Genomic DNA, 27071 nt, shown 5'->3' with positions numbered 1-27071 from the left:
GCTGGATCCACTCAGCCAGTTTAGGGGTCAATGCCCCAAGTGCTCCAATTACCACAGGGGACAACTGTTCCCTTTACTCTCAGTGTCTTCTCGAGCTCCTCTCTCAGCGCTCAGTATTTCTCAAGCTTCTCATGTTCCTTCTTCCCCATGTTGCTATCAGTTGGTATAGGTACATCTTTCACTACGGCCATCTTCCTCTGCTTGTCTACCACTACTATGTCTAGTTGGTTAGCCATCACCTGCTTGTTCATCTGTATCTACCACCCTAGGGGGCGTTTCCCATTTTGACCTTTGGGGTTCCAGGCCATACTCGGCACAGATGTTCCTTCCTATGCCAGTCATTTGGTTATGGCATTCCATGTATGCTCTCCCTGCTAGCATCTTGCACAATGCTATTATATGCTGGATTGTCTCAGGAGCATCTTTAAACAGCCTGCACCTATGGTCTTGCCTGGTGTGAGAGACCCCAGCCTCTATTGATCTTGAGCTTGTGTGCTGCCATGATTAGTGCCTCTGTGCTGGGGCCTGTCCTTCTATGATGGTTCCTGTTCTTTCTCAGGTTTCTGCTCTGTGGGGTATTCACTAAGCATGTGATCAGCTGTGACTATCTTTTTGATGCATTCATAGATCTTTGTTGTGTTATCCTGGATAGTGGTTCTGACACTCACTAGTCCTCGGCCACCCTTTTTCTGCTTAGCATAAAGTCTCAGGGTGCTGCATTTAGCGTGAAACCCTCCATGCATGCTGAGGAGTTTTCTTGTCTTGATGTAAGTGGCTTCTATCTCCTCCTTTGGTCAGCTTGTTATCCCAGAAGGGCATCTGATGACCAGCAGGGAACAGATGTTACATTGCCCAGATAGTGTTCTTCCCATTCAGCTGACTCCCCAGGACTTGCCTTACTCTCTGCAGGTGTCCTCGATGTCTGAAATGTTGCCTTCTGGTATTACAGTCCCCAAAGTTCTGACTACATTCCCTCTCTTTGTTGCTGTAGAACCTAGTGGTATGAATCAGTGAAAGGGAATTGATGTCTTGTTCACTCCTGGTATACTGCTTGATGTCATCCATGTAGAAGAGGTGATTGCACCAATTTGTAGCTGGTATCTGTAGCCAGTCTTGTTAATGAGCTGGCTAAGGGGTTTTAGGCCTATAGAAGAGCAGAGGGGACAAAGCATTTCCTTGGTAAATCCCACATTTGATGGCAACTTGTGCTATTGGCTTGAAGTTGGCCTCCAGTGTTGTTTGCCACATCCCCATGAAATTAGCATCCTGTTGACCTTGTACAGTTCTAGGGATTCCAGGATCCATATGTGAGGCTTTGAGTCATAGGCTTTCTTGTAGTCAATCCAGGTACACGTTGGTCAGTCTGGTCTTACAGTCTCAAGCGACTTCTGTATGTACCATTAGTTGATGTTTTGCCCCTCTGATGTTCCTGCCAATCCTTTCTGCACCCCACTCATGTACTGAGCCACGTCCAGTTCATCTTAGCCGCTATGATGATGGCAGGAGCTTCCGTGCTGTTTTGATGCAGGTTATTGGCCGGTAGTTGGATGGGACCGGTCCCTTCGGGGGATCCTTGGGATCAGGACTGTCCAGCCTTTAGTTAGCCATTCCAGGTGTGTCTCATCCATTAGCAATTCATTCATTTGTGCTGCCAGATGCTTATGGAGTGCAATTAGCTTTTCTTGGATGTCTGCCACTGTGATGTTTACTGGTGCTTGTTCTACTCTAGCTCCACTAGCCACTGAGCATTGTTGTTATGTGTTGCATCCTTCTTGGTTGGGCTACTGTTTTGGGCCATCTTTTACATTTTTATGACGAACTTTTGAGCTCATTTAAGACATTTAATATATTTTAGTTTGCTAATGAGATTGTGATTATGAACTCCTTCTACCTTCCTTCTGTGTTTTTATATATACAGCATAAAATGGTGTATTATGGTGTTAATAAATTACAGGAACATGAGTCAAGGACATCATCCATTTTCAGAGTAAATATAAGAGAAGAGCCACGGTGTCACCATGACCTGGCTTGATCCCAGCTGGAGACTTTCACTCCCCCTGAACTGTCCTTACGGTTTCCCAATCACACATATATCACATGCAAATAAGATAAAGTGATTTCTATGCAACTCGTCTTTACTACACAGAAACTGTTGAACTCTACTTAAATTTACCCAGAGATAGCAAACATTTCTCCAACATAGATTTCTCTTTGGTTTCGGTGAAAGCAAACACTTTTATTTTGTGCTTATGTGGGTCTTACACCTTCTATAATAAAGGAATGTCATACCCAAAAGTTGATTCTGTTCATCTGGACGTAGCGTTTTCAGTGGTGGAAACGTTTCGTCACTTATCCAAGTGACTTCTTCAGTCTCAGCCGACTGCAGGTTTCCACAACCTTATAAACGGTACATTTGCATAATGACTGAAACTAGCACCACTGAAGGAACAATGGGCTGGGAGGTCAGTTCCTTGGTGCTCATGGCCATTGATCAGTGGTTGTTGATCAATGGTCATGAGAATTTGCTTATTAATGATCAAGGAACTGGCCTCCCAGCTCATTGTTCCTTCAGTGGTGCTAGTTTAGTTAGATTTACTTACCCGGATGATTGAGCATGCACCAAGAAGATGAAGGAATGTTGTGCATTTGTGTTTATTTTTTTTTAAAGGAAAAGGTGAATTTGATAAGAGTCTAATGTAAAATTATGTATGTAAGTGAGGATACAAGCATATATAAACTCTTGATCATGACAATTTGATTCTTATTGTTACATACAAGGACAGAAAATTGGCATTCTACTATACTTGTGGGGACCAACAGTCACTTATGGGAACAAAATGCCTGTCCCCACGAGTTTGAAGGTATTTTTGAGACTCAAAATGTGGTTTTAGTGTCAGGGTTACAATTAGGTTATGGTTAGATTTAGGCTAATGCTTAAGATTAGGCATTCATTTTTTATGGTGAGGGTTAGAGTAGACGGCTAGGGAAAGCATTATGTCAATGAGATGTCCTCACTAAGATATGAAAACGAGTGTGCATGTGTGCTAGAATGGAACTCTGTGACACAGCCAGAGAACATAAGTGATGTAATAGAAATGCCAATTACACTCGTCTCAGCTCTGCATTCTGAAGATGTCTCAGCACAGACAGGTAACAAAGAAAAATGCTCTTTTTATTATTAAACTTTTATTAGATTATTAGATTTTTTCCATCATCTGGATGAATTCAAAGAAATTTCAGACAAAACCCTTGGATACGGATAAAATGAACAACTTGGCAGAAAATTTAAAAGTGAGACTGATAGATTGAGCCTGCAGACACTCCATTAGTCAAAGCATCAAGACGGTCTCCTCTGCTAACCAACTTCACCAAGAAGAGACACTTGAAAACACAAAGAACCATCTGGCAATCGAGATGGCTCCCATACCCAGTCCCTCAAGACAAAAAATTCATCACGATCTAAAAAATAAGAAATTTAAGTTGTGCAAAACGATGAAGACAGCAAAGTTGCCCCACTTTGGACAGAAACCGGAGGTAAAAACTCATAATGAAGCAGGACAACAGGAACTAGATAAGACTGCCACGGCAGAGGGCAGCCCTGAAACTCTTTCAGCTCCTTCATCCCAAACAACACAAGTGAATAAAGATGGTACACAAGGAGCAGTAAAAGTCAAGCAATCTGCCTTCAGATCATCTCTATCTAAAGAGTTTCTCAGAGAGAGGTCTTCAGTCCAAAAGAAAGACCTGGCCAAGTCCAACATCATACCTCCACAAGCCTCCGAACAGGACAGACAGCAGGACAACAGTGTAAAAGTGCTCGCTGACCTGAAAAACATCTTTGTCAAAGAGTTTATTTACAGCCTAAGTAAAAAGTAGGTTCTCCTTTTTTCTACACTCATAAACATCATAAAATTAAACATTTGCTTTACCGTCCCATTTCACTTTTGTTACTGTGCTTTCTTTTCTTTTCTTTCTATTTTAGGCAACATGAAGAAATGGCCACAGGTGTTTGTGACAATGATGTGACAAAGAAGATGACCAATATGTTTTACACTTTGCTGCATGTCGTCGCAAATAAAATCATTCATATTCTATCACAACCCAGCAACCAATTGCTCCCAACTCTTCCAAGCTATGCGGAGCAGACCACAGGGTTCCCTTTGAGTTTCTCAGGTAGAACTTTGGCATCACTGAGTGAAACATCAAGCAGAGTCTGCGTAGCTTCTTCAACGAGGCATGCTAAGGGCTGATATACCTGTTAGCACATCAACCAAAAACACAGAGAACATTATGGAAATTTCTGACAGTATCATCACTGTTCTGGTCAAAACCATAAAATCGTCAGTGGATGATACAGTTCTCACTTTTACTGTCGGTACCCACTGCCATTTCTTTAGTTGCAGAGCATGCAAAGAGATGCTGGTGTTTATAATCTACGCACTGAAATCCGTCCTAAAAGCTGAAGAAATTCCAGGTCAGACAACAGAAAAAATATCAGATTTCAGCAAGTGGCTGATCCAGAAAGCTGCCAAAATCTGTACGAAAAATAAGATCCATCCCATCACAAGAGAAAAAGTGGACTGACTCATCAGGCTGTTGTCTGGAGGCAACAGCTGCAGTGAGCAGATCTCCTTAACTCTGGGGTTAGCTGAAACTGAACATGAAGGAAGCTGTCGTCCTCCAGTTTCGGTGTGAGACAAACTCAGTGCCCCCAGAATACCAAGAGACCCCACTTCCTGTGAATGTCATACAGGCAAGAGAAGAGTGTCCTTTAAGTCTGTTTATGGGACCCACTGGACCTGCAGAACTTAATGCTTCTCTTGCAGCTTTTTAATCAACTAAAAATCTGCATTAGTTAATGCACTTGTTCCACTTGCACATTCTTTAATCTTTGTTCAAATCAGACTTTATATTTAGTCTCTGTACTAACCTCATTTTTTCTATCAAACATCTTTAAAGGGTGAGGAGGAGGAACACAAGGAGACCTCACCTCAGGATGAGTTTAAAAAGCTGTCAAATGACCCCGCCTTCCAAGATGACTCAACCTGTTACTTGTTTATCTTATGAAGACATGCAAGAACAAGTGGCTCTCTTTCTGAATAAACTGTCTGCAAAGTAATTTTGCTCGGTTTTCTGTTTGGATCTATTGTAAATAAGCAATTTAGCACTGATGCTTTAATGGTACCTTGATGATATTTGTTTGGAAGCTAAAGCAACTTGATTTACTTTGTCTTTGCCTTCAGCTCTGAGAACAAGAATCAACAGAAACCGACTTATTACCATGAAGCAGATCTTAAATTATGCCTCAAAGATCTAGAGGAATCTAAAGTAAAAGGCATTCTGTCTTTAATGAGGATTTCATTGTTTTAGCACTGGAATTATACAGCGCAGTACTATCAGACACACAGAGTTCACATTGAATATGAGGGAACATGAGATGATCTGTCAGGAGGAACGGGATAAACTGCCCTAATCCGGATTTGTAAAGCCTGCAGAGACTTTCCCAACAACTCTCAAAACTGTAATTAAATAGGTTTCTACAAAGTACTGAAATTAGGGCTTGAATATTATTGCTAATTAGTTTTCAGTTCCTGCAAGCAAATATTCATAAATCAATAATTCTGACAAAGAAAAACCTTTTATGAAATTTAATTTTAACAGCAGCCTATATCAACAGCAGCACAGCTGAGAGATCATTCAAGTTCACAAATGTCAAGTAACCAACTTAACCCAGAGAACCTCCATCAGATGTTTCCCATTTTTGGATTAGATGTTGGTGTGCAGCACTTCTTTCTTCCTCCAAACGTACTCGTGTAAAAAAGTTAAACTTCTGTCCATAGGAACTGGTCCCTGATGCAGGTTGGAGCATCCAGGCAATTTGAGCCAGGATGCAGAAATGCAACACTACATGGTTTTGTGTCCTTCAACCATCATGCCCCCCCCAAATTCAGATAATTTCTTATAGTGGCTACAAAAATACATTTATTTTACTGTTACTCACTGGTTGTTCTTACAATGTGACCTCCATCTGCTGCAATTTGTCTTATTGTGGACTGATGAACACCCAGGTGTCAAAGTTATAAGTAACACCCAATGTATGCCTATTTTTTTCTGGAACGGAGCAGACTTTCTTTTTTCTCAGTAGGTTCTCTTAATATCAATGAGTTCAATAACAACATGAAACGCATAATATGGGCCACGCACACATCACACCTACAGGAGTTGCTTGCTATGGAAACCCATGCCATGGAGCTCCTGGTGCATCGACATTAACATCACCACACAACCAAAGGGTTGAAACTGTGCAGTTAGAGTCAGCAGGTTCTTCATCTATCACAAAGTGTGCCGTTGCTCAAGACTTGGTGACCCTGCTGTCTAACTTCCACTTTGCCACAATACCACTTACAGCCGATTGTGGAAAATCTAAAAGATAGAAGAAAATCTATGAACTAAGTTGTTGCAAAGGCACGGTCCCATTACAGTAACGTGCTCAAATTCAGAGAGCTGTTTAGGATGACCTATTCATTCACAAATATTTGCAGAGACAGTCTGCACGTGCTTTCGTTTATAAATCTGGATTGCGAGGTGTAGCCCAACAGTTCTCACTTGACATTATAAGAGTATAAACCTGGTTTAAGGGGTAAAGGGCTCAGAAACATTTATTGGAATTGCATGTCTACTATATTAGTTTGTATGTTCATAATCCTGGTGTCTTTGAAAGCTTGGCCAATAAGGGAAATTTTGATTGGCCTACAAAAATTTTAGCCATGACAGTAGATGATTCCTAAATATGGCTGTTACTGCAGAGAGGCAAAAAACTTTTAAAAAAATGCAAGGTGGATAGACCTTCTACCAGGCAGGAGAGAAGACTGCAAAGCACTTTTGCAGGATACCACCTCTAGGTTCAGACGTCACAGTCAGCTTCAGTAAATCAGTACAACAAACCACGACACAGCATGTTTTCATAGATTTTTTTTCTCGACTTTTATATTTTTAAAAACAAACAAAAAAAATAACAGATTAAATAAAATTTACAGTAGACATATGCAATCATTGTGCACTTTTACTACTTCTTCTGATACGTTCTGCACAGCTGTCAACGAAAAAACGCAAACACAATGGGGCGTCTGGGGGGTGGAGCTGGGGCATGTGGGGCGACTGTGGGAGAGAGGAGAGGGGCAGAAGAAGTGAGGTAGAGGGCAGTAAGGAAAAAAAAAAGATGGGAAGAGGAGCGGGGATGAAGAGGGAAGGAATAAAGGGATAAAGGAGGAAGGCCTAACCTTTGTCACTCGGGGGGGGAGGAAAAGAAAAAAAATTCACCGAATATATAGATTTCTTTTATTCCTTACATCACTTATATAAATATATTGAACCCCAAAAAACAAACAAAGAAAAACTTCTGAGAAAAAAAGAAAAGAAAAAGAAACGGCGCAATACAGAAACCCACAACAGCAGTAAGGCAAACAAAGCAAGAGAGGAGAGAGCAGTGACAGAATACATGAGAGGGACAGAGGAGCAGAGAAAGATAGGAGGCAGTCTGAGACATGGCAAGAGGGGGGAGCAGCAGGGGAAAGCGGAGAGTGCGCAACTGTGCCGTATGAAAATTTATAAATATGTGAGATAAAGAGACGACTGTGTGACGGAAAGTCGAGGAAGGTGAGAAAGCGCTGGCAGAAAAAAAGGAGGAAGGGTCAGGGAGGGGAGGGAGGAAGAGGAGGAAAAGGTTTGACTGAGGTCGACTGTCCAGTGTGTTTTTGTTATGTGCTACGTGACCCTGTTGCCTGCACTTGTGTTTCTGTTATGTGTGTTTTTGTATCATGGCAGCACACATTCCACGGCAACAGTGAAACACATGCTCGCGTGTCTTGTGTGCTCTTCTGCGATATAAATACAAAAGAAAAACAATGAATAAAAACAAACAAAATCATATTTGCAACCAAACACCAGCCACCTCATGATTCACACCCTCTTCCCTTTTATACATTTGACACATCATTTAAATCAAGTTTTTTTTTTTAATTCATTTTTGAATTGTACACTAAGAGCAGTCCCCCTCAGTCCTCCTCCCTTTTCCACCACTCCACCAAGTGTCTCTCTCTCTCTGTCTGTCTTTCACCTTCGTTCCTCCCCCTCTCTTTTCCTCTCACTGAGAACTGGCTCTCTCCAGCACGCGTAGGTCATAGTTCTTTTTGGCGGCCCTCAGTTTGAAGAGGCTGGCCCCACTGTTGTTAAGTTTGAAGGAAGCACTCTGGGCAGCCATGGTGTTGGGGAACACTGCCACTACTGTGTAGAGGTGAGCTGGGTCGTTTCCGTCGCCCTTCGCTCCCCCAGCTCCCATGCTAGCTCCGGGGCCCACTGTTGCTCCTGGCCCTGAAGGCCCAGCACCAGGACAGGGACCGCAGCCCCCTGCTCCTCCTCGGCCTCCTTGGGGCTCCTTCAGCCACTGGATCTTGGCACCGCACAGCGACAGCTGGTTGAAGAGCTTTTCAGCCTCTGGACGTGTGATCCCCTCCGGCAGGTCTGTCACCTCGAGTACTCGACTCACCACTGAACGAGGAGAGACAATGATAATACTAATGAACTCCATATAATGTGAGGAAAACAAAAAAAGCACAGGAATATAGGCTACCAAAAATAATAAAGTCGCACATAGACAGTCTTTGCTTTCCTCTAGGAAAATACTTTCACCTAAGTAACAAGCTTTTATAATCCTCACGTCCTCGGACAAGAAAAGAAGATACGGCAACTCTTTCTCATGCATGTCTTATACGTGCCACAAATTCTCGGGTTTTATAAAGATACAGAAGAATAAAGGAGTCTGTAAACTGCAGATTCCAGTCGAGTTAAGAAGCTGTGTTGTTACAAAAACAACACACTGAATGTTGAAACTCAGAGGGTTCTTTTAAGTTGTGTAACTATGTTTAAAAACATACCAGCACAAAATGAAAGGACACTTGCCAATTTATGCTGGTCTGTGATGGTGGATTTCTAACTTACCTACATCAGTGGTACCAAGATCTGTTGATGCAGATTTGAGTGTTTGTTTTTTCCCTCGTGCTCCGTGCTTCATTACTCCTTGGCCCTGAACAGATCAGATAAGACTCGTATAAAGATGCAGTAACAAAGGAGGAGACTAGGTGGGGGTATGTGATATCAGTTGCACCCTTAAAAACATTTCACCAGACTGCACAGTTCGTGGGCACTGGAAGGTCAGCAGCAGAGAGACAAAATGACAGCTAACGGATTTTAAATTTTTGAAACAACACTGCACTTTAGCTACACAACGTGCTCTAAAAAGAGCTTTAATCCTTCAAAGTCCACATTTTATGACTGTAACGCAGAAAAGTTGTGTGATTCTCAACTCTGGAGCACTTTAATCACAGAGCCCAGACAGATAATCAATGGGTCTCAATCAGCAATAAATTCAAATCAAATGAATATTAAGGAATAACAAAATAACAAAAGAGCAGTTTCTCCTTGTGTCATAGTAACAAAAATGTCATTCTTAAGAGGCTGTCAGTTTCTTCAAATGCATACAGATTTATTGTTTCTTCAAAAACAGTTCTGTAGCTGGTGGTAAGTTTTTACACTCCAGAATTCATGACAGTGCCCAAACGAAAAATAAATGTCCACAAACTAAAGCAATATGTTTAAACCAGAGACACTGACAAACTAAAAGGCTTTTACTAGAAAACATCAATATAAGTCAATACCCTAATCATTAGGTTGGAATTCAGGACAAAGGCTTGTCAATACTAACCTGATGAGAGCTGTAGGAGGACTGACTGTGCATGAGGTGTGGGGGACACAGACTATACTGGAGGGGCTGCCCCAAAAGAGAGTAGCGACCATCACCTGCACAATTCAAATGGTGAATTAAAATTAAAACCTCAGCCAAAGCTTGAAAACAGTGCTGTAATCCATTTTGCAAATATATGCAGCACCTGTCAAGTTAAAGTGAGTAATAATAAACATATCAGACGTATGTACTGAATGCAGCGTTTAAAGGAAGACCATGTTTGTGTGTCTGGGAGTGCAGTGCTCAATAAAAGAGGTCCGATGACATGTGAGAACATCATTTCAAAACTAATTACAAGAGACAGAAACCACTTCTTATTTTGTTGTAACCAGATGAACATAAGTGTAATCTAAATGGATAAGCATGAATGATTTTCACTAGTTTTGAAAACCTAACATACTCTAAATACACTAACACTCAACAGTCAAAATGGATACGTATAATGTATACTGGTAAATTAAATTGGAAAATTACTCCAATAAAGATTTGGAAGAAGCTAAAAGAAAAAAATATGGAAACCACCTAAAGTCATCTATGGGTCAGCTGACTACTACAGTATTTATTATACATTATAAATGCAATAAAGATGCACTGTGGAGATGTAGTATCGCAAACTGATGCAAGAGCCTGTTTGTACGTGTAACCGTACATTTCAAAGAGTAAAAATAGGCCAGAGGACAGTGATGAGGTAAACTTATGTGTGTATGCAGAAGGTTTGACCAGGTGGCATGATGCCAGTCATGTGAATTTGCTGAGGTGAAGCCATCATTTGTTCACTGGTTTGCAGCCAAAAGCCACCCAACATGCTTTAGAGGGTTGCTGATGCAACTGGTGAAAGAGCACAAACCTAACAAGGGCTAAAAGCACACCTGCATCAGGAGGATTGTTTTTTGTGCACTAATCCTCTTTTCAACCAACCAAGCTGGGCGAATACAATTTTTATTTATTTATTTATTTATTTATTCATTTATTTATTTATTTATTTGTTTGTTTTAAATCAAAGTTGCACTCATAATATTTTAACCAGGGGGTCTCAAACTTTTGGGGAGCAAGAAACTATTACAGGAAAGAGCAATTTTATCAAGGACAACTTAGAGAATAATCGTAATGCTTTAGCCCAATTGCTTTTTATGGTTATAGACTCCATGCTCGCCACCTAAATGGCTAATAAGCAAAGCCACGAATGAACATGAACAGTCTATTACACCCTTGTTGCAGTAGGTGATTTCATAACAGATTGACCTGATGTGTCACAATCATTTTAGAGTTTGTACAGGCAAAAAGATAAGATGTTGGTTAGAACATGATAAGAAGTCAGAGAGTAAAGGGCGAAATAAGATTTTTTTTGTAAATTGGCTGTATAGGTGCATTCTTTATAGATAAAGCACAATTTTATGACCTCACAAGAGATTCTTTTTGGGATCCCTTCTGAGGGTCTCCAAACTTCACTAAAGGGAACTAAGAACCACTGCTATAAATAACTCATCTGGGGCGAAACCTTAAATGTATAAAACAACATTTCATCAATGCTGCTGTAAATGGTTGCACAAACACAGCTAACATGGCAAAACTATACTACTGCTGACTAGTCCAGACTTTTATGGATGCGTAAAGCTGTTGAGAAGACTATGAAAGGGCAACATGGGACACAAATCAAAGCCTTAAGTGTACTTTATGTATTTGTGAGTCTAGGGGCTATACTGGGATGATATTCAATTGGAGACCTGCAATATTTTTTACATTGTGTATGAAAACTTACTCATGAACAGCCAGTATCTGTTATGTATCTGTTTATGGATTTGAACCTTCACTCATACCTTGAGCTGGCCCTCCTGGCCGGGGAAACTGAGAAATGAGGGGTAATGGTCCCAGGCCTGGACAGACACTGTTGACGCTGCCAGAAGGTGACGGGGTGGGAGACTGAGTGGGGGAGGCCAGGGGACTCGTCAGCTGAGTACTGGCCTATACACACAGCAAAAATAAGAGAAATTATAATATTGTTCTGATTAATTGATGGTAATTTAAGTTCAAAATCTTTACTCATTCATCAGATTCAAAGAGCCTCCTGACCTAAACAGCTTTTAAAGAGAATCACAGATCACAGCTAGGGTGTGGAGATGTTAATGAAAAGACAGTACACACACGGACATGCGAGTTGCAGATTGAATTAATGAGGTTTGTTGCATTAATAAATAATTCCACCCTGATCAAGAAGGCTTGCATGCACGTGTGTACCTGTGGAGTGTTGTCAGGTTTGTAGAGCTCGCCTGGCTTGCTTGCCCTTTGCTCTATGCTGTAGTACTTGCATGGGTTCCACTGGACAAGAGGGGGATTCTGGGAAGGCTGGGGTCCATTGGGTACACTGAGCTGCATGACCATCACCCCAGGCCCAGAAGGTGGTACTCCTGAGAGAGCACAAACAGACACGTGTAACATAATAATATCAATATGTGTGTAGTGAAATACGTTTCATATCTTTTGAAAGATAAATACTTGATTCAGCACAAAGGCAGCTTTACACAATTTATTTATTAGTCCTTTATTTATCCAGGTAAAAATCTCACTGAGATTAAAAATCTTATTTCCAAGAGAGACCTGGCGAGATAATTAAAATACCAGTTTCCTTTTAAGAGTGACAACTGAGCAATTCCAAGACTTTAAATGACTTTAGTAAGCCACATATATTATATATTAAATTATAGTGCAGACAACTATTAATCTAATTAATCTCCGTTCATCCATGAGTGGGAGCTGCTTTAAAAACAGATAATGAACAATATAATATTAAGGCATTTATTATAACATGACAGACATATTGAGAGAACTTATAACCATTAAAAATATAGTTTTATAATTAAGATGTCTTTATATCTTTGTACACCTGCATTAGATCAGCTGTTTGCATACTTTTTATAAATGCCAACCAAGCTGACTTATTTAAATTAATTTTTTCATTATTTTCTCCCCTCTGTTTAAGCAAGAACCACCACAAGAACGAGAAGCATATAGAAAAAAAAAATAGCACCTTAGAGTTATTATGACACCTTTGCATTTGGCCAATTATCAGACTTTCAGTGTTCAGTCAAGTAGATGACTACTGTGACATTGTAACAGGTTTAAGGCTGGATACTGGTGAAAATGATCCAGCATTTCCTTCAATATGCATCCAAGCAAAAGTTAAAACTATCACACATAATTTAAAATCAGATAAAATTATTAATTGTCACAAATGAAGCAAAACTGCGGAAAACATTGAAGAACAATGTCACTTTTAGAGATACATCTCATTTCCTGACCAATCACATTACTCTATGAATACATAAAAATAAACCTGACCTAATTTGAGGTTAAACATTATTGTTTTTCCCCGATTTCTTAAAAAAAAAAAAAAAAGGTGGGAGGGGGGGGGCCTTGAAGTACACCGAGTTACGTGTTAAACATGTGAACCCCATGTACCTTTGTCTGAACTCTTACCCAAATACCTTTCATCTAATTTTGTAAAGGACAGTTGCAACTAAGATTAGTCAACATAGTGTTTGTAGATTTAAGCACACTATGACTTCATCAGGTCAGCACTAGTATATACTCAAATACAGATGTACCTGGGACTGCAACAATCTAAAACAGTTTTTAGATTGTTTTCTTTTTAGGAGCCTACACTTTTATAAAGCATATAAGTACATATAAATATAAACAGCATATAAAATCCTAAAAATATTCATCTTTACAATCTGCTGACATCAAGCCTCACCTGAATATTGCTGCTGCAACTGTGGAGGGTTGCAGGGGGATGGTGACTGTGTTATCTGATACTGCTCAGAGCTGGGGGGCTGCAGGTAACCTACTGATGGACTGCAGGATAGACAGACACATAAAAAGATGAAGAACATAACCACATTGGGGATGGTTATATTAAAATCAGGGGAAACAAACATTTCAAATACTTCAAGGTTATTATTAAATCTCTTGCTGGAATAACATGTTTTCAAGCACCTACCTTGTGCTATTCTGCTGTGTGGGTGTGATAACACTGTAGTAAACAGGCATGGGCCCCTGGACAGACTGGCTGACTGGGACCATGACCTGCTGCTGGTACTGCTGCTGCACCACCTGCTGATTTTCATTACCCACAGGTACCTAGCAAAGTGTCAAAGGTCAAGAAAAAAAAAGGTCCAGTTCAGGAATGTGTACTGATGGGTCTAGTGGTCTTCTGACAAAGATCATTAGGTAGATACTCGTGTTAAACCTGTGTTACACTTTGCACAACTTTTGTTATTGTTTAAGAAGCAGCAGATATTCAGCGCAACTCTTTGCTGTATATTGGTGTGTTTGGAATATCACAGTAGCAGATTTTCAGTTGCCTCTGAGCGGCAACCTTATTCAATTCACAATCTAAACCACATAATCAAAACTCCATGTTAGCACATTTTAGTAAAATATCATCGCAACATGGACTATAAATGCAAGCTTTTTTGGCTGCCAACACAGGGTCAAGATGTTCTTCGGTGCCTACACACAACACAAACTACACTGGCAAAGAGCGACAGCTTTCTGCAGCTGCACCCCTGACTCTAAATAAACCACTGGCACAAACCTGAGTTAGATCTGATCAGTTCTTTTAACTCTTATCTGTATCAGTACAGCGGAAAAACAGCTCTACTTTCAAAATATTTGCTTAGCTTGTTTTGTTAAGCTTGTTGCAGTTTTAGGACCGTACGCTCCACATCTGTTTCACAGACATAAAATGATGTTTCAACTGTACACCAGATGGCGCTGTTTTAACATTGAGCCGCATGTGGTTTAGATACTGGAAATGCTTAACTTTTGCTTAACCCCCTGACAGTTCTGTAATCATCAACTAGTCACGTTAACCAAAGAAAGATATGACTGTTGACTAGTATCCTTTATCAACTCCTACAGTTGCATACCTGATATGAAGGCATCTGTGGGTACTGAACCATTATGCTCTGCATTTGTCCTCCCATTCCTGCTCTCTGTGAATTGAGCAGTCCAGGATTTTGGGGTTGTTGCACAGACATCATGCCCTGGTAACTCGGCTGCTGGCTGGGCATCATGGTCTGAAGACCTGATGACCAAAATAATTTAAAACTAAAAATATTTAAAGTAAAACCACAGTATATTACAGACGGGAGGAAAGGGGATGAAGAGGAGTAGTTGGGCCTTTAAATAATTCACAGAACAACAGGACATAATAAGCATTAATGTCAAAAAAGAGAATAATGTATTAAATAAAAAGGAAAAAGAAGAAAACAATTTACAGAACACTGACAATCACATAACTCACCAAAACTGAAATGTACCTTCACTTTAAGCTTACATGCTTAAACATAATATAAATTAATTCATGAATTTTGATGTTCTATGAGTATAAATCTTCACCATCACAAATCTTATATTTTAGACCAGACTGCAGGCATGTTGTAATGTAGGGTCTTTCTGACCTTCATGTTCATGAACTACGTGGTTTTGGCAGATGTCCATTATAATCCAAAGTCCTTTTAGGTTGTCAACACTGTCAGTCACTTACTATACAAACAGCCAGACTTCACAAACCATACAATGCTGGCGCCTGACAACTTTTTCCAGGAAAAAAAAGGAAAAATAGTGCTATATTTATCTGATTGTATTGGACTTGGATGAACAAGCAGGCACGGCTGTTTCACTCCAACCTTTCACCTGGTAGATTTAAAAGCAAATGTGACTTGGGAATTTTTTGCTGTGGAAAACATTTACAGTTCCAAAATTGACTGGACTTTATCCCCAATATAATTTCCAGTAAGTACAACTACGTGGACAAATAATAATTTTGAACTTAAGTATACAACATCTGTTTCAAATACACATTAAAACCCTGTCTTCCAGTTCTCAATAGACTGAAAACCAAAATAAAATAAAAACACATTAATATGCAATAAAAAGTAAATGTGCATCAACATTTGACAAAGGCCTCTTTTTAATGCCCATTTGCTGCAAATGGCAGTATTTATGTCTTTGTATATGAAAAAAGATTTTTTTTTTTTTTTTGCATATCACGTTGTCTGATGATGCACAGCACATGAAAATCAACTGACCTGACTGCTGTGCTGGCTGAGGCATGGGTTGTGTGCGTTGGGTTGGGTAAGACACCTGGTGGGACATTGGCTGGGGCACACGGTACTGCTGGCCTGAGCTTGGATACTGACCAGGAGGGTAGTATGAAACCTGTATCTGCGTAGAAATAACAAACCAAAGTTCAGTTATCTGTATTTACTGAACTTTGAAGGGAAGAATAGCTGAACCACACTGGTGTAGACAATTTTTAGTGTAGAAGTAATAAACTACCATATTATTTTGCTTTTGCAAACCATCAAATTCTCAAATCACATTTTACTTAAATTTAGAAAGCAAATTAACAGTAATAAAGACTTTCATACATACTTAGTCCTTAAATTTCACTAAAGCAAATGTGTCAGGACAGGATTATCAGCATGAAAGCTGGAATAGTTGTAGTAAGTCTTGTATTTAAAGCAGTAAACATTTCCGCTCTGTTAAAAATTGCTTATTTAGACCTTTAGCAAATAACATTCATCATTCGTTATTTTACTTCAACTGGATGGTTTTCAAGCAACTCCATCCATCTTCTTCCACTTATCCTTATCAGGGTTTGCAGGCGGATATCCCAGCTACAAAAAGAGACTCTCAAGACTCACATCACAGCTGTGGGCAATTTAGAATCACCAATTAACCAAACCGCACTAACTGCATGTCGTTGGATGTAGAAGGAAGCCAGAGTACCTGGAGAGAACCCGAGCAAAGACGTGCTGCATCTTAAGATTATTTCGCAAAATTTGTTGTAGCCAGAAAATATGTGGAGGACATTTACAACATAGGAAAAAAGTGACAGTAAATCAAAACGATGAGCTAAAACAAAAGACAAGCAACTCCACTCAAAGGTGTGATTATACTTCTGCGTCCACAAGTTTGCTGGGGTGCAGGTTAATTATATTTCACCATACAACATTGTGATTCAGTCTCTTGACGACTGTATGGCCACCAATTTTTTATGATCATACTGACTCGCCAACAGAAACACTACAGTACACTACACTACAATGCACCAACAACCAGCAATAAATGGCTATAAAGGTCAGAGATTACAACTATAAAATAAAAGCACACAGAATCAAAGCTATTTTTAAGTGTCAACCAGGATCAATCTGTATAAAGAAAACTGCACAACATGTCAAAACTAAATTTGCAATTACAAATAGTGCGTATATAACTTTTGATAAAATCCAATGAGTGAAAAGCCTGATGAAAAGCCGTAAAAACAGAACATTTTGCAAATGTTCCATGATATTTGTGACAGCTTTGCTAACTGACATATCACGAAGTTAATTACTTTGCCTTCGGTCTAGAGTGCTGTTCTAGGTAATGATTGTCAGAGTGTGACCCCATAAATGACTTCCCTAAACCTGCTGGTCTGGAAGTCCAGCTAAACAAAAGGCACTTAGACTTAAACAGATATACGTGTGTTTGCTATACCATATATCAGTAAGAGCAGATATAACCTCTCTCCTGACCTTAAGTTGTGTGTGCATGCCAGAGTGCTCCGGGAGGCACACAGAGTCTCCACAGACTACTAAGGATCAAACCTCTACCAACATGACATTGATTATACAACTCTAAGCATATATGAGTAGATATTTCTAAGCATAAATGACAATCAACAATACAAATCTAACAGAAATATTAATTTATGTTTGCAAATACATTTTAACTACCCGATATGAAAGTCATACACAGGTCTGTTTTATTTATTACCTTGTGTTACATTTCATTAATCATGTAATCCTTGGGTATGGTTGCCTCCAGATATCAGCTACATCAATATTCAATCAAAGCTGACAAACTGTGGAAACTGAATTTAAATCTAAAAGGCATGTCTGCTGTTTTTATCTGCCCACCTGTGGAGGAATGCATACCTGCTGAGGTGGAGGGGGCTGCATGTAGCCTTGTGGAGGTGGTGCGGCCTGCATGACAGGCTGGGATGGAGGAGGCGGTGGAGGTGGAGGATGGGGGTGTCCAGTGGTGGGCTGATAACCAGACGGAGGTGGCAAAGGTTGACCCGTAGTGGCCATAATGTAGCTGGTCTGAGGTGGGGGGTGCTGCGGCAGCACTGGGGGAGTAGCCTGATACATAGGGGGAGGCTCGGGGTTCTCACTGGAGCCCTGCCGACTCAGTGTCATCTGTGTGAACTGGGGTGCCAGCTCTTCTCCCTGGGTAGAATGGGAATAATGCCATTAGTTGGTTGTGACTTGTAGGTGACACTCCTATATCAGTACTGTTTTTTGATTTTGGAGACGCATTTTAGGACATATTAAGTAATTAACAATGATCTCCAACAGCCTAAATGGTCTAAAACGACTCCTACTATGATTATTAAAGGGTCATTGTGTCATTTTGGAAAACACTTCTGCTACCCATGTTACCAATCACAGATAACAGAGATTAACAATCCTTAAGGAAATTATGTAAAGTATTCTAAATCTGATCACAGGATCAATACCATTTTTATCTCACTGCACTTAGTACAAAATGAGTATATCTAGCAATCCTGCTCAAAACCAGAGTGACTTGTGTGTGGAAAAGAAAAGGTGACCTGGTCAAATATGTCTCACATTAAAGTGTCTGTAATTTATTACTTTGAGTATATACATATACAGTTAAACACATCATTATTATTATTATTTTTGCAGAATCCAAACACCACTGCAAACATTCAGAAAATATGACAGGAGTATTGACTTTGTTGTATGCTGGAAAATCTAAAATTAGACACTGAAGTTTATACTGGTTTAATCTGTCATTGCTTTACATACAGTCATGTGAAAAAGAAAGTTTTCAAAGGAGTCTACACAATTTTGTTTAAAAACCCCCCAAAAAACAACAACAACAAAAAAAAACACCTGCTTGCAGGACCATCCGAAAGCATAAAATATGTGTTTTCTGTGTGGCTTCATCAGTCTCTCACATCACCTCTGGATGAATTTTCACACACTTGACTTTACAGTTCATTGAAATTTGTAGGTTATTATTTATGCTTAGCTCTCTTAAGGTCCCAACAGGGCATTTTAAATCAGGCAGAACTCATCTTTGACTGGGGCCATTACACCACGTTGAGTCTTTTCTTTTCCAGTTATTCTGTTGTAGATTTGCTGCTGTGCTTGGGATCATTGTCCTGTTGCATGACTGTTGCAACAGGACAATGATCCCAGGGTGTGTGACAGGTTTCAGCCACCTTTTGCTCCCAGATAGATCTGACTCTAGAATACTTTGGTATACAGAGGATTTCATGGTTGAGTGAGTGATTGCAAGGCCCTGGGGAAGAAAACAAGCTGTGCTTCGTTTAGAAAGCTGCTTCAGGTTACAGCTTCTGGTAACGCTTCCCAAAAACTCATAGTCGTTTTCTAATTGTACTGCATGAACTTTTAATATTTAACAAGGTAACTGAGGCCAGTAGAGTATCACATTTTTTTTTTAATTATGTTTTTTTGGGGTGGTTTGATCCTGTGTGACTTTGTAGGGATGCCCAGTCCTGGAGAGGTGGTTACACTTGCTGATGATCAGTTAATCAAGTGCATTTGATTATCCATATAAGAAAAGTGCTGCTTATCCTCTTCATTATTATGGAAGCAGTAAGTAATTTTAGAAAGGACTGCATAGAGTCAAGTGAAAACTCTTTTTCAAATGACTGTTTCAGTGTAAACACAACCAAACTCAAACTCTGCTTCTGTGGGCAACCGTGGTCGCACTCATACAGACGCAGCGATTTAAAAGAGAAAAACGTAGCCAGCAACAAACTGGACACATCCTTGCCATTTCTTTTGTTACTACAGACACAACATTTGCTCACTGAATCCACTTTAGACAGTAACACCAGTTTATATGAAAAAGCTATTACTTAAGTGTATTTGCAGACACACTCACATCTTGATAGAGCCAAGATATGTTTTTTGACTCCCCTGAGTGAATGTAAACAGGACAGTAATGAGTGCAAGAGTTTTTAGTAGGATATGGCATCAGGTAAGTGTCAGTCATTAACTGAATGAGTATAAAAGAGATGAAGCTATAATACGTGTCAGTACCATTGTGTACTGCTGGGGAGGAGAAACTGGCAGGAGAACCTGGGGGCAGGAAGGGCTGGAGTAGGAGACAGGCTGAGAGGGCTGCAGAGACGCCACCGGCTATACACACCAAAAAAAAGGGATGAAATAAAGAGGTAGAGCATAGAGAGAGTGAAGCAAGGCAGTGAAAAGAACACGGCATCAGAAGCAGTGGAAAGAAGGGAAAAACAGAAATGAAGACAGGAAAAATGAGGGTTAGAACACAAAGGAAAAGTTGTTAATGAGCAGACAGGATAGTAATGGAAATCAAGTTTTTTTTCTAAATATTACACAAACAAATTATAAATAAAAAATTAAGTGTAATTATTACTACTCAGAAAAAAAGGAAGGAAAGGAAATGTGTGCAATCAAAGACTATCGACTGTGACATTATTTGAAAAACCAACCCTGTTAAAGGAGGATGGTTGACACTGTATCTATATATAAGCTGAATATTGTCAATTCACTGCACTTGTTTCCATCCATTCCCCTTCAAAGTCTCTTTGTTTTTTCCCTGATATGTTTGATGAGGGTGTAACGGGATATGCATTAATCCCAAATGTTCAGAACGGAATGTCCTCAGGTCACTACACCCTGGAAGTGATTGTAGAACAATATGCACACAGTGTCTAACCGTAATAGTTAGAAAACTGTGTTTAAAGTTCTCCATCACTCTGGAGAATAAAAATATGGCATGCAGGCCTAAGTAAAAGTGACGTCAACCATATATTAAACAACTCTGGGTTTAATTATTTTATTTTAATTAAGAGCATGTCTTATCTGTAGCCATTTCAACTTTTTTGGCCATTCTTTCACTTTAAAGAAGTAATAAAAGTGTTTGTGAGTAGGACATTGAGAAGGCCAAGTTTTCATTTCAAATTCTTTTTTCACTGATGAGCTGTGTTGACAAGGAGAAATAATGCAGCTTCACTGTCTGCAGGATATTTATACCTGAAATTACACTGCTGCCCTTAATAATTAATTTCAATGAATAAACTGGACTGTAACATTTTTCCATACACAGCTGAATAAACAGCACTGAGTCCTTTCTTAATTACAGTATGCACATTTAAGTAAGAGTTGTTACACTAACGGTCATAACCACTTAAATACCTCATGTTTTTCTCTTTCTTCTGCTACACCAAAGAAAACAAAAACAAAAACAGACTCTCAAACAGATGTCCTATATTAAACCACAAATTTAATGTGCCATTGCATCCATTTTTGGTTGGTAGTGGAGATAACTTACCTGAGCAATCATGTGGTTGCTCATAGGGTGCTGCGGCGGTGTGGGCAGCAGGGCAGTCTGAGGTGGAGCCTGGGGCTGTGGCTGCTGTGGCTGTTGAGATGGGCAGGGTAGCAGACTACGGCTGGACTGGGAGGCTGCAGGTGGAGGACATACATCAGGGCTGACTAGGGGAAGGCCTAGTGATTTAGAAGATGACATAGTAGATAAAGGAGATCTTTTTGAAATTTAAATTCTCCAAAATTGAAACCCACAAATTATGACTTGATCTTAAAATATTGCGTCATCACTGAATAACACCAAACAGTGTTCTAAAGATTTCTGAAAATGATTTGTATGCATGCAAAACCACTAGAGGGCAAAATAAAGTCAACTTTGCATCAAAGGTTTATCACATTTGTAGTTTAAAAAGTCAATTGAAGCTAATTTTAGTAACTTCTGATTACTGATTGTTATAAAATATGAGCTCTGCTAAATAAGCTCTCAACATTTTACAAGAACACGTTTGGAAAGAAATTAATTCTTAATCGGATAAATACCTGTAGCTTTAAGATTTTCTTTGCTAATAAAGGGACGGCCTTGAAAGCCCTTAAACCACAGGGGTTTCTGATGACTTGTTTAACACAGTTTGCTGGCACACAGGAATATACCCTTAATGACTGAAAACTGAGTCAAAAGCATTTTGACAATTCTACTGCACAAACTGCAGGGACCAAATCATTTGTCAAGTAGCTAGTAGGTACTGGGGGCACACAATTTCCTAAGAAAATGCTTTTATTGTTCTGACCAACAGGCTGCCTGTGAGAATGTGGATGATACTTGTGTCCCCCTTTCCACAATAAAAACCAACACAAAAAACTCTGTACAAGGCTAGTCAGGATCTTCACAGGCTTTTCCCAAAACAATACAGGAGAAATGAATACACCTTTAGTCTCCACAGAGTAGGGCAGACAAAAACACTTCTACACATGAATCTTAAAAGCAAAAACTAGCACAGCAGTCAACACAGACTTAAAATGAAACCGGGGGAGCCCCGTCGGGAGAAGCAAATCAACCAATCCTCGAGTCCTCTGATGACCACTATTAAATTGTTTTCACACATGCACTGCAGCCCTGAACTTTTATAGACACAAGCCAATGGAGACGCATTTGGGAAGGCAAATGTCCAACGCAGCCGGACCTTAAAAGCTATTTAATAGCCAGCTTCATAGTACAAAATCTGTTATGTCCAACTGAGACCATGTGGAAATAGCTCAGGTAATGTGAATACACACTGCGCAAGTGGGCGTCAAACAGCCTTCATTCTCCACACTTTACCCAGGCAGCACCCTTCTCCTGAACCAAAAATGAGTATTTTCAAAGGTGAGAATTTGTCTGAAGCAGACCATCTCTTGCTGTGTGCTACATATGAAAAGGGCAACTTTTAGAAATGACCAACCATATCATTCTCCAGAGGTTGTTTAGAAAAATAGCTGGCACATTTAACAATGAAATAAGAAATAAGGCACTATCCATTGCCTTAAAATCTCGCTAAGAGGGGCAACCTGAGAGGATTTTGTGGGATGTGGAATATACACATAAGGGACCTTCTTGAATTGAATTTATGCTACACAGTTAATTCTTAAACTACAATGACTTTCGGTCAGTCTATCATAATTTTTCATTATATTTTATACAAAAAACATCTTATATGACTAAGTAATCCATCTCTTTATGTTGTACTACTCATTTAAGGCATGTAAAATAAAACAATCTAATGGCATACTACCTAAATGCTTCTTCTCCACTTTTCTCCAATCCTTACCAGAGCGAGAGCCTTTGCAGCTCCCTTGCGAGCCTTTGTTGCTGCCAAGGCTATCCCCCCTGGTAAGGATGGAGATACCAGAGAAGCTGCTGGCCTTAGTGACGGGTGGCCGGAGAGTGCGGTTAGAGCTGTCTGAGTCGGTGCTGCTCCAAGGCCTTGGCTCCAGGCACTTCATGTCACTGTCCGTGCTGCTTTGACGGCTGCTTGATGCCCGGCTGGAGCTCTCGCGGTTTCTGAGAAAAGAAAGAACAGGAAGAAAAAAAAGAAAGATAAGAGATGACATGATGGAAATAAAATGGGAATGAAATAGTGATGAAGTACAGGAGGTGTTATAGCAGGAAGAGTTGAAAGGTGAGTGAGAATGTGCAAATTACAGAAAGCACAGCCAGAAGAGAAAGACAAAAGTATAGGGTTAGAAGGAGGAGATTTAAAAAAAAAAAAAAAAAGGTGTGCATATAAGAGTTCAAAGCAGAGGTGTGTAGGTGGAAGCAGAATAAAGACAGTTACAGACAGAAAAGGATAGGGGGAGCAGAAACAGAAGAGCAGAGTAAGGTCACCAATAGCCAGAGAGTACACACAGTTTAAAAGGTTTTAAAGATGGAGCATTCAACACGGATGTATATTTGCTGGTTAAGTATACCACAATACAAACTCAGGCAACATACCAAACAATAATGTCTCAAATTTAAAAAATACAACCACACACATTCATACACACTCACACAAACCCATCCAGAAAGGAAAACACACATGCAAAAGATGCTCCAAACACTAGGATGTAAGAAGATAATATAAAGACACTAGACAAGACAGATTTCCAAGAGCTCAGCACACATTAACCATCTAAGGGTGCTTTCACACCTACCATGTTTGGTGTAGACTTTTTAAATTTTGTTTGATACCAACCAAAATCACTGTAGTTAAACTTATGGGCGTATGGGCCTGGGTCCAGACCAAACAGTCAAACTTAACCTGACAAAAAGAGGTGGCTTCGGTCCAGAACGAGTTCTGTTTGTTTCTACTGTGAAAACTAGAACACTCTGTGGTAGAGGCTAGAGAGAGGTGGAGACTGTTTTTAAATATCAAAGGACTTGAAGGGTTAAAACCTCAGGAAAATGCAGACACCTATCAGGTATATTGTGACAGAGCAATGCCATCTGAAAATAAAGAAAGTGAGGCAGGTATGTATGCATGTGTATATCAGACACATCCCCATCAAATCAATATCAAGTCCAGGTGGTACGTAAACTATTTTAGACTCCATTCACATACTAACCAGATCAGTTTAACAAAATATGAACCTAGTTTGTATTTCCAGGTGTGAAAAGGCCCAAAGACTGTAGACACCATTCCCATAGAGGACATAAATACTTGCATAAACATGTTAAACATATCAACACAGATGAAACAATCATGCATGCACTTAAAAATGCATCGTCTTTCCACTGAGACAGGAAATAGCATAGAAACAAGACACACATACACTACTGAATGAATACCAAATGTATATAAACACTCATTAAGAGCAGATGTACATCAGCACTCAGACTCTCACACACAATACTTACAAAAATACACACTTACTACAACTGCTTCACCAATATAGTTCTTTAAGCTACACTGCTGTGTACACACACAATGTGTTGTTGTGATGCTGTCACCCTAGATAAGGGTAGCTGCCAAGAAAACCAATGATCATGCTGAAACAGTAACCACCACTCTGAGGAAATCCACTATCACGTGAATGGCTGGGTCTGCCAGTTAAGTGGCAGCATTAAGAATACTATTGTTCTAGATGAACATGAAAGAAAAAAAAAGAGGAATTTATTAACTTTAAAACTTAAAAAGAAAAATGCAACTGTGCTGCTAAAATACTGTAGAACAAAGACCCTGCAGGTGAACACAATTCTAAGGCTGTGCAGGGAAAAAAAAAAAAGGATAGAAAAGAAAAACAACCACCAGGGCTGTGAATGTTTTTTTTTTACCCCATCATTGGAGGTTTATGAACAGCGTATGTCCATGTACAGAGAAAAGACTGGAATTAATTCATAATATGTCAGACAGATTGTGGAAATCTCCATGATGAGCACGAAGATGTGTTAATGGTTGTAAAAACCATAGTAATAGGGAGTAGTGCTTAAAAGGTGGCTGTGGCTCATAAATATTTCAGAGACCGAATTAATGGGGGATCTATTTTGAGGCCTCTCTCCGCACAGCCTATTTTAAGGAAGGGTGGGTGCTCTGACATTCTTTGTACAAGCAGTCGCACACTTGTTCGCTTCGATCTGCAGACAAAGATGAGAGCAGGATGAGAAGAAAGAGGAGGAGGGAGTCTGCTGTTGATCACATGATATTTCATCTCCTCACGACAGCATTCCCCCATCACATGCACAAACAAGGGAAGGAGGGGGAGATAAGACTCTTGCTGTTATGCACCTCAATCATTTTCCTTGTTAGATGTTATTATAACCAAAGAGCTTTTGTGTGGGTTCATTAAACTGAAGAACATCAACAAGTCTGTGATTTTAGGGGTGTATTTTAACAGCATGCATTCTCTAAAAGGTTAAAATTTCTTATAAGCACATTTAGATGGAAAGAAAAACACTTCAAACATACATAATTCTGTTTCAGTTCCCATGTTAAACTTCTAAAATTTTCATAAATTAAGTGATAACAGAATTTTTTTTTAAATGGATTATCCATATGGTAAAAAAATGTTTTAAAAATTCTTAAATATGGCAGAAGGGTCATCTCTGAAAGCTAAAAACGTCTACATTTCACTACACAAACATGTTACAAACAGCAGAGTATATATTAGATCCTGTTTATATTTACAGAATAAAAACACTGGAATTACCATCTTATACGGCTTCACCAGTTTTATCAATGTTTGTCTGGCCTCTGCCTTTAAGCTTTTGTATACAAAATGCCAAAAACTTTATCCTATTATTAATCTAAATCTTACAGTGTGGGTTATTCTATAAGAATTTTAAAGCCAAGCCCAAAAACATGGCCTGTCGGATTTTTTTTTTACCTTTGACCACCAAATTCCAAATCAGTTCATCCTAATCCAAATGAAAACTTATGCTAAATTTCCAGTAACTCTCTAAAGGCAGCATTTTTAAAATAACAGAATGTGTTGCCAAGTGTAGATGCATGAAAACCATATATTTCTGCACTCTAGAGATTCACAAGTTACCAACGTATTTGCTTCTCCAATTAAACCGAGTACACATCCGTACCAAAACATTAATACCACTCCCAAACGGCAAAGACACATTACATCTTAAGGTTTGTGATGTGTTTACGTCGAGCAGCGACAAGACTCCACTAACAGAGGTTAGTTTAAGGACAAGTGGAAATGTTGGTATTGCAGGATACGCCACAACATGCCTGATCTGTTCAGGCAACATAAAACACTACAAGGATCTGAAGATAATATCTGAGTAGCATGGGATAGCTATAGAAATCAGAGTCAAAGCTGAGGCAGGTCGAACAGTTTGGGCACAAAGGTCCAAAAGCATGTTAAGCATGCAAACAAAGCTATTTTTAGTATCTCTTTGGACTTTTAACATTAGTTTTTATATACAAGTATTTATTGATGCAAGAGACATTTTTATGGCTTCCATCTAAGAGACTACACAGTACTCATTAGTAATCATGAACATCTCCCAACACTGTATCGATGAAAGTAGAAAGTATTAATCAATAAGGAAAATGATTAGCTGTTGGACACAACATATAAAGGGCTTTTACTGAGCCTCGTGGTTCTTATTTTCAAATTACCATGTCAGTTGGAGAACACTACTGCACATGCGCACTACTTGTATATTTTATGCAATACTATGCAACATTTGACATGTTAACAAAAACTACAAGACTGAGTCAACCACAAAACAAACAGATTACTGTGAATGCAATGCAGTTACTTTGTGTAAAAATGTGGTTGATGGTGGATGGGTGGAAAGGTAAGTAGGTCAGTGAGTCCCCAGTGAAACCACAAAGCAGCCATGCATGGGTCTTGGGAAGCCCAAAAGTGCAATGCTGGAATAGCCA

At 39.5% G+C, this 27071-nt stretch overlaps 1 protein-coding gene across 16 annotated transcripts in view; it reads right to left on the bottom strand.

The window, feature by feature from the left end:
• Positions 1-6967: 6967 nt before the first annotated feature.
• The window catches only part of r3hdm2 (R3H domain containing 2), a 54365-nt gene continuing 34261 nt past the window's right edge, over positions 6968-27071 (bottom strand). For 5 of the 16 annotated variants that reach the window (XM_013275498.3, XM_013275501.3, XM_013275504.3 and 2 more), the window contains 13 exons: positions 22980-23248; positions 21215-21390; positions 19948-20046; positions 17785-18078; positions 15892-16027; positions 14728-14885; positions 13797-13936; positions 13551-13651; positions 12035-12204; positions 11617-11761; positions 9761-9855; positions 8998-9082; positions 6968-8547 (listed from right to left, as the gene is read on the bottom strand). In XM_013275498.3, the coding sequence (XP_013130952.1) occupies positions 8144-8547; positions 8998-9082; positions 9761-9855; positions 11617-11761; positions 12035-12204; positions 13551-13651; positions 13797-13936; positions 14728-14885; positions 15892-16027; positions 17785-18078; positions 19948-20046; positions 21215-21390; positions 22980-23248 (2272 nt within the window). In that variant the 3' untranslated portion in view covers positions 6968-8143. The remainder of the gene's footprint in view (positions 8548-8997; positions 9083-9760; positions 9856-11616; positions 11762-12034; positions 12205-13550; positions 13652-13796; positions 13937-14727; positions 14886-15891; positions 16028-17784; positions 18079-19947; positions 20047-21214; positions 21391-22979; positions 23249-27071) is intronic. The other 11 variants (XM_013275502.3, XM_025906988.1, XM_013275505.3 and 8 more) reach the window with 5 other exon arrangements.

This window comes from Oreochromis niloticus, linkage group LG5 (genome assembly GCF_001858045.2).
Source record: "Oreochromis niloticus isolate F11D_XX linkage group LG5, O_niloticus_UMD_NMBU, whole genome shotgun sequence".
Taxonomy (NCBI): Eukaryota; Metazoa; Chordata; class Actinopteri; order Cichliformes; family Cichlidae; genus Oreochromis; species Oreochromis niloticus.
Note: the sequence above shows the minus strand (reverse complement) of the source record. Positions and strands in the feature narration are given on the sequence as shown.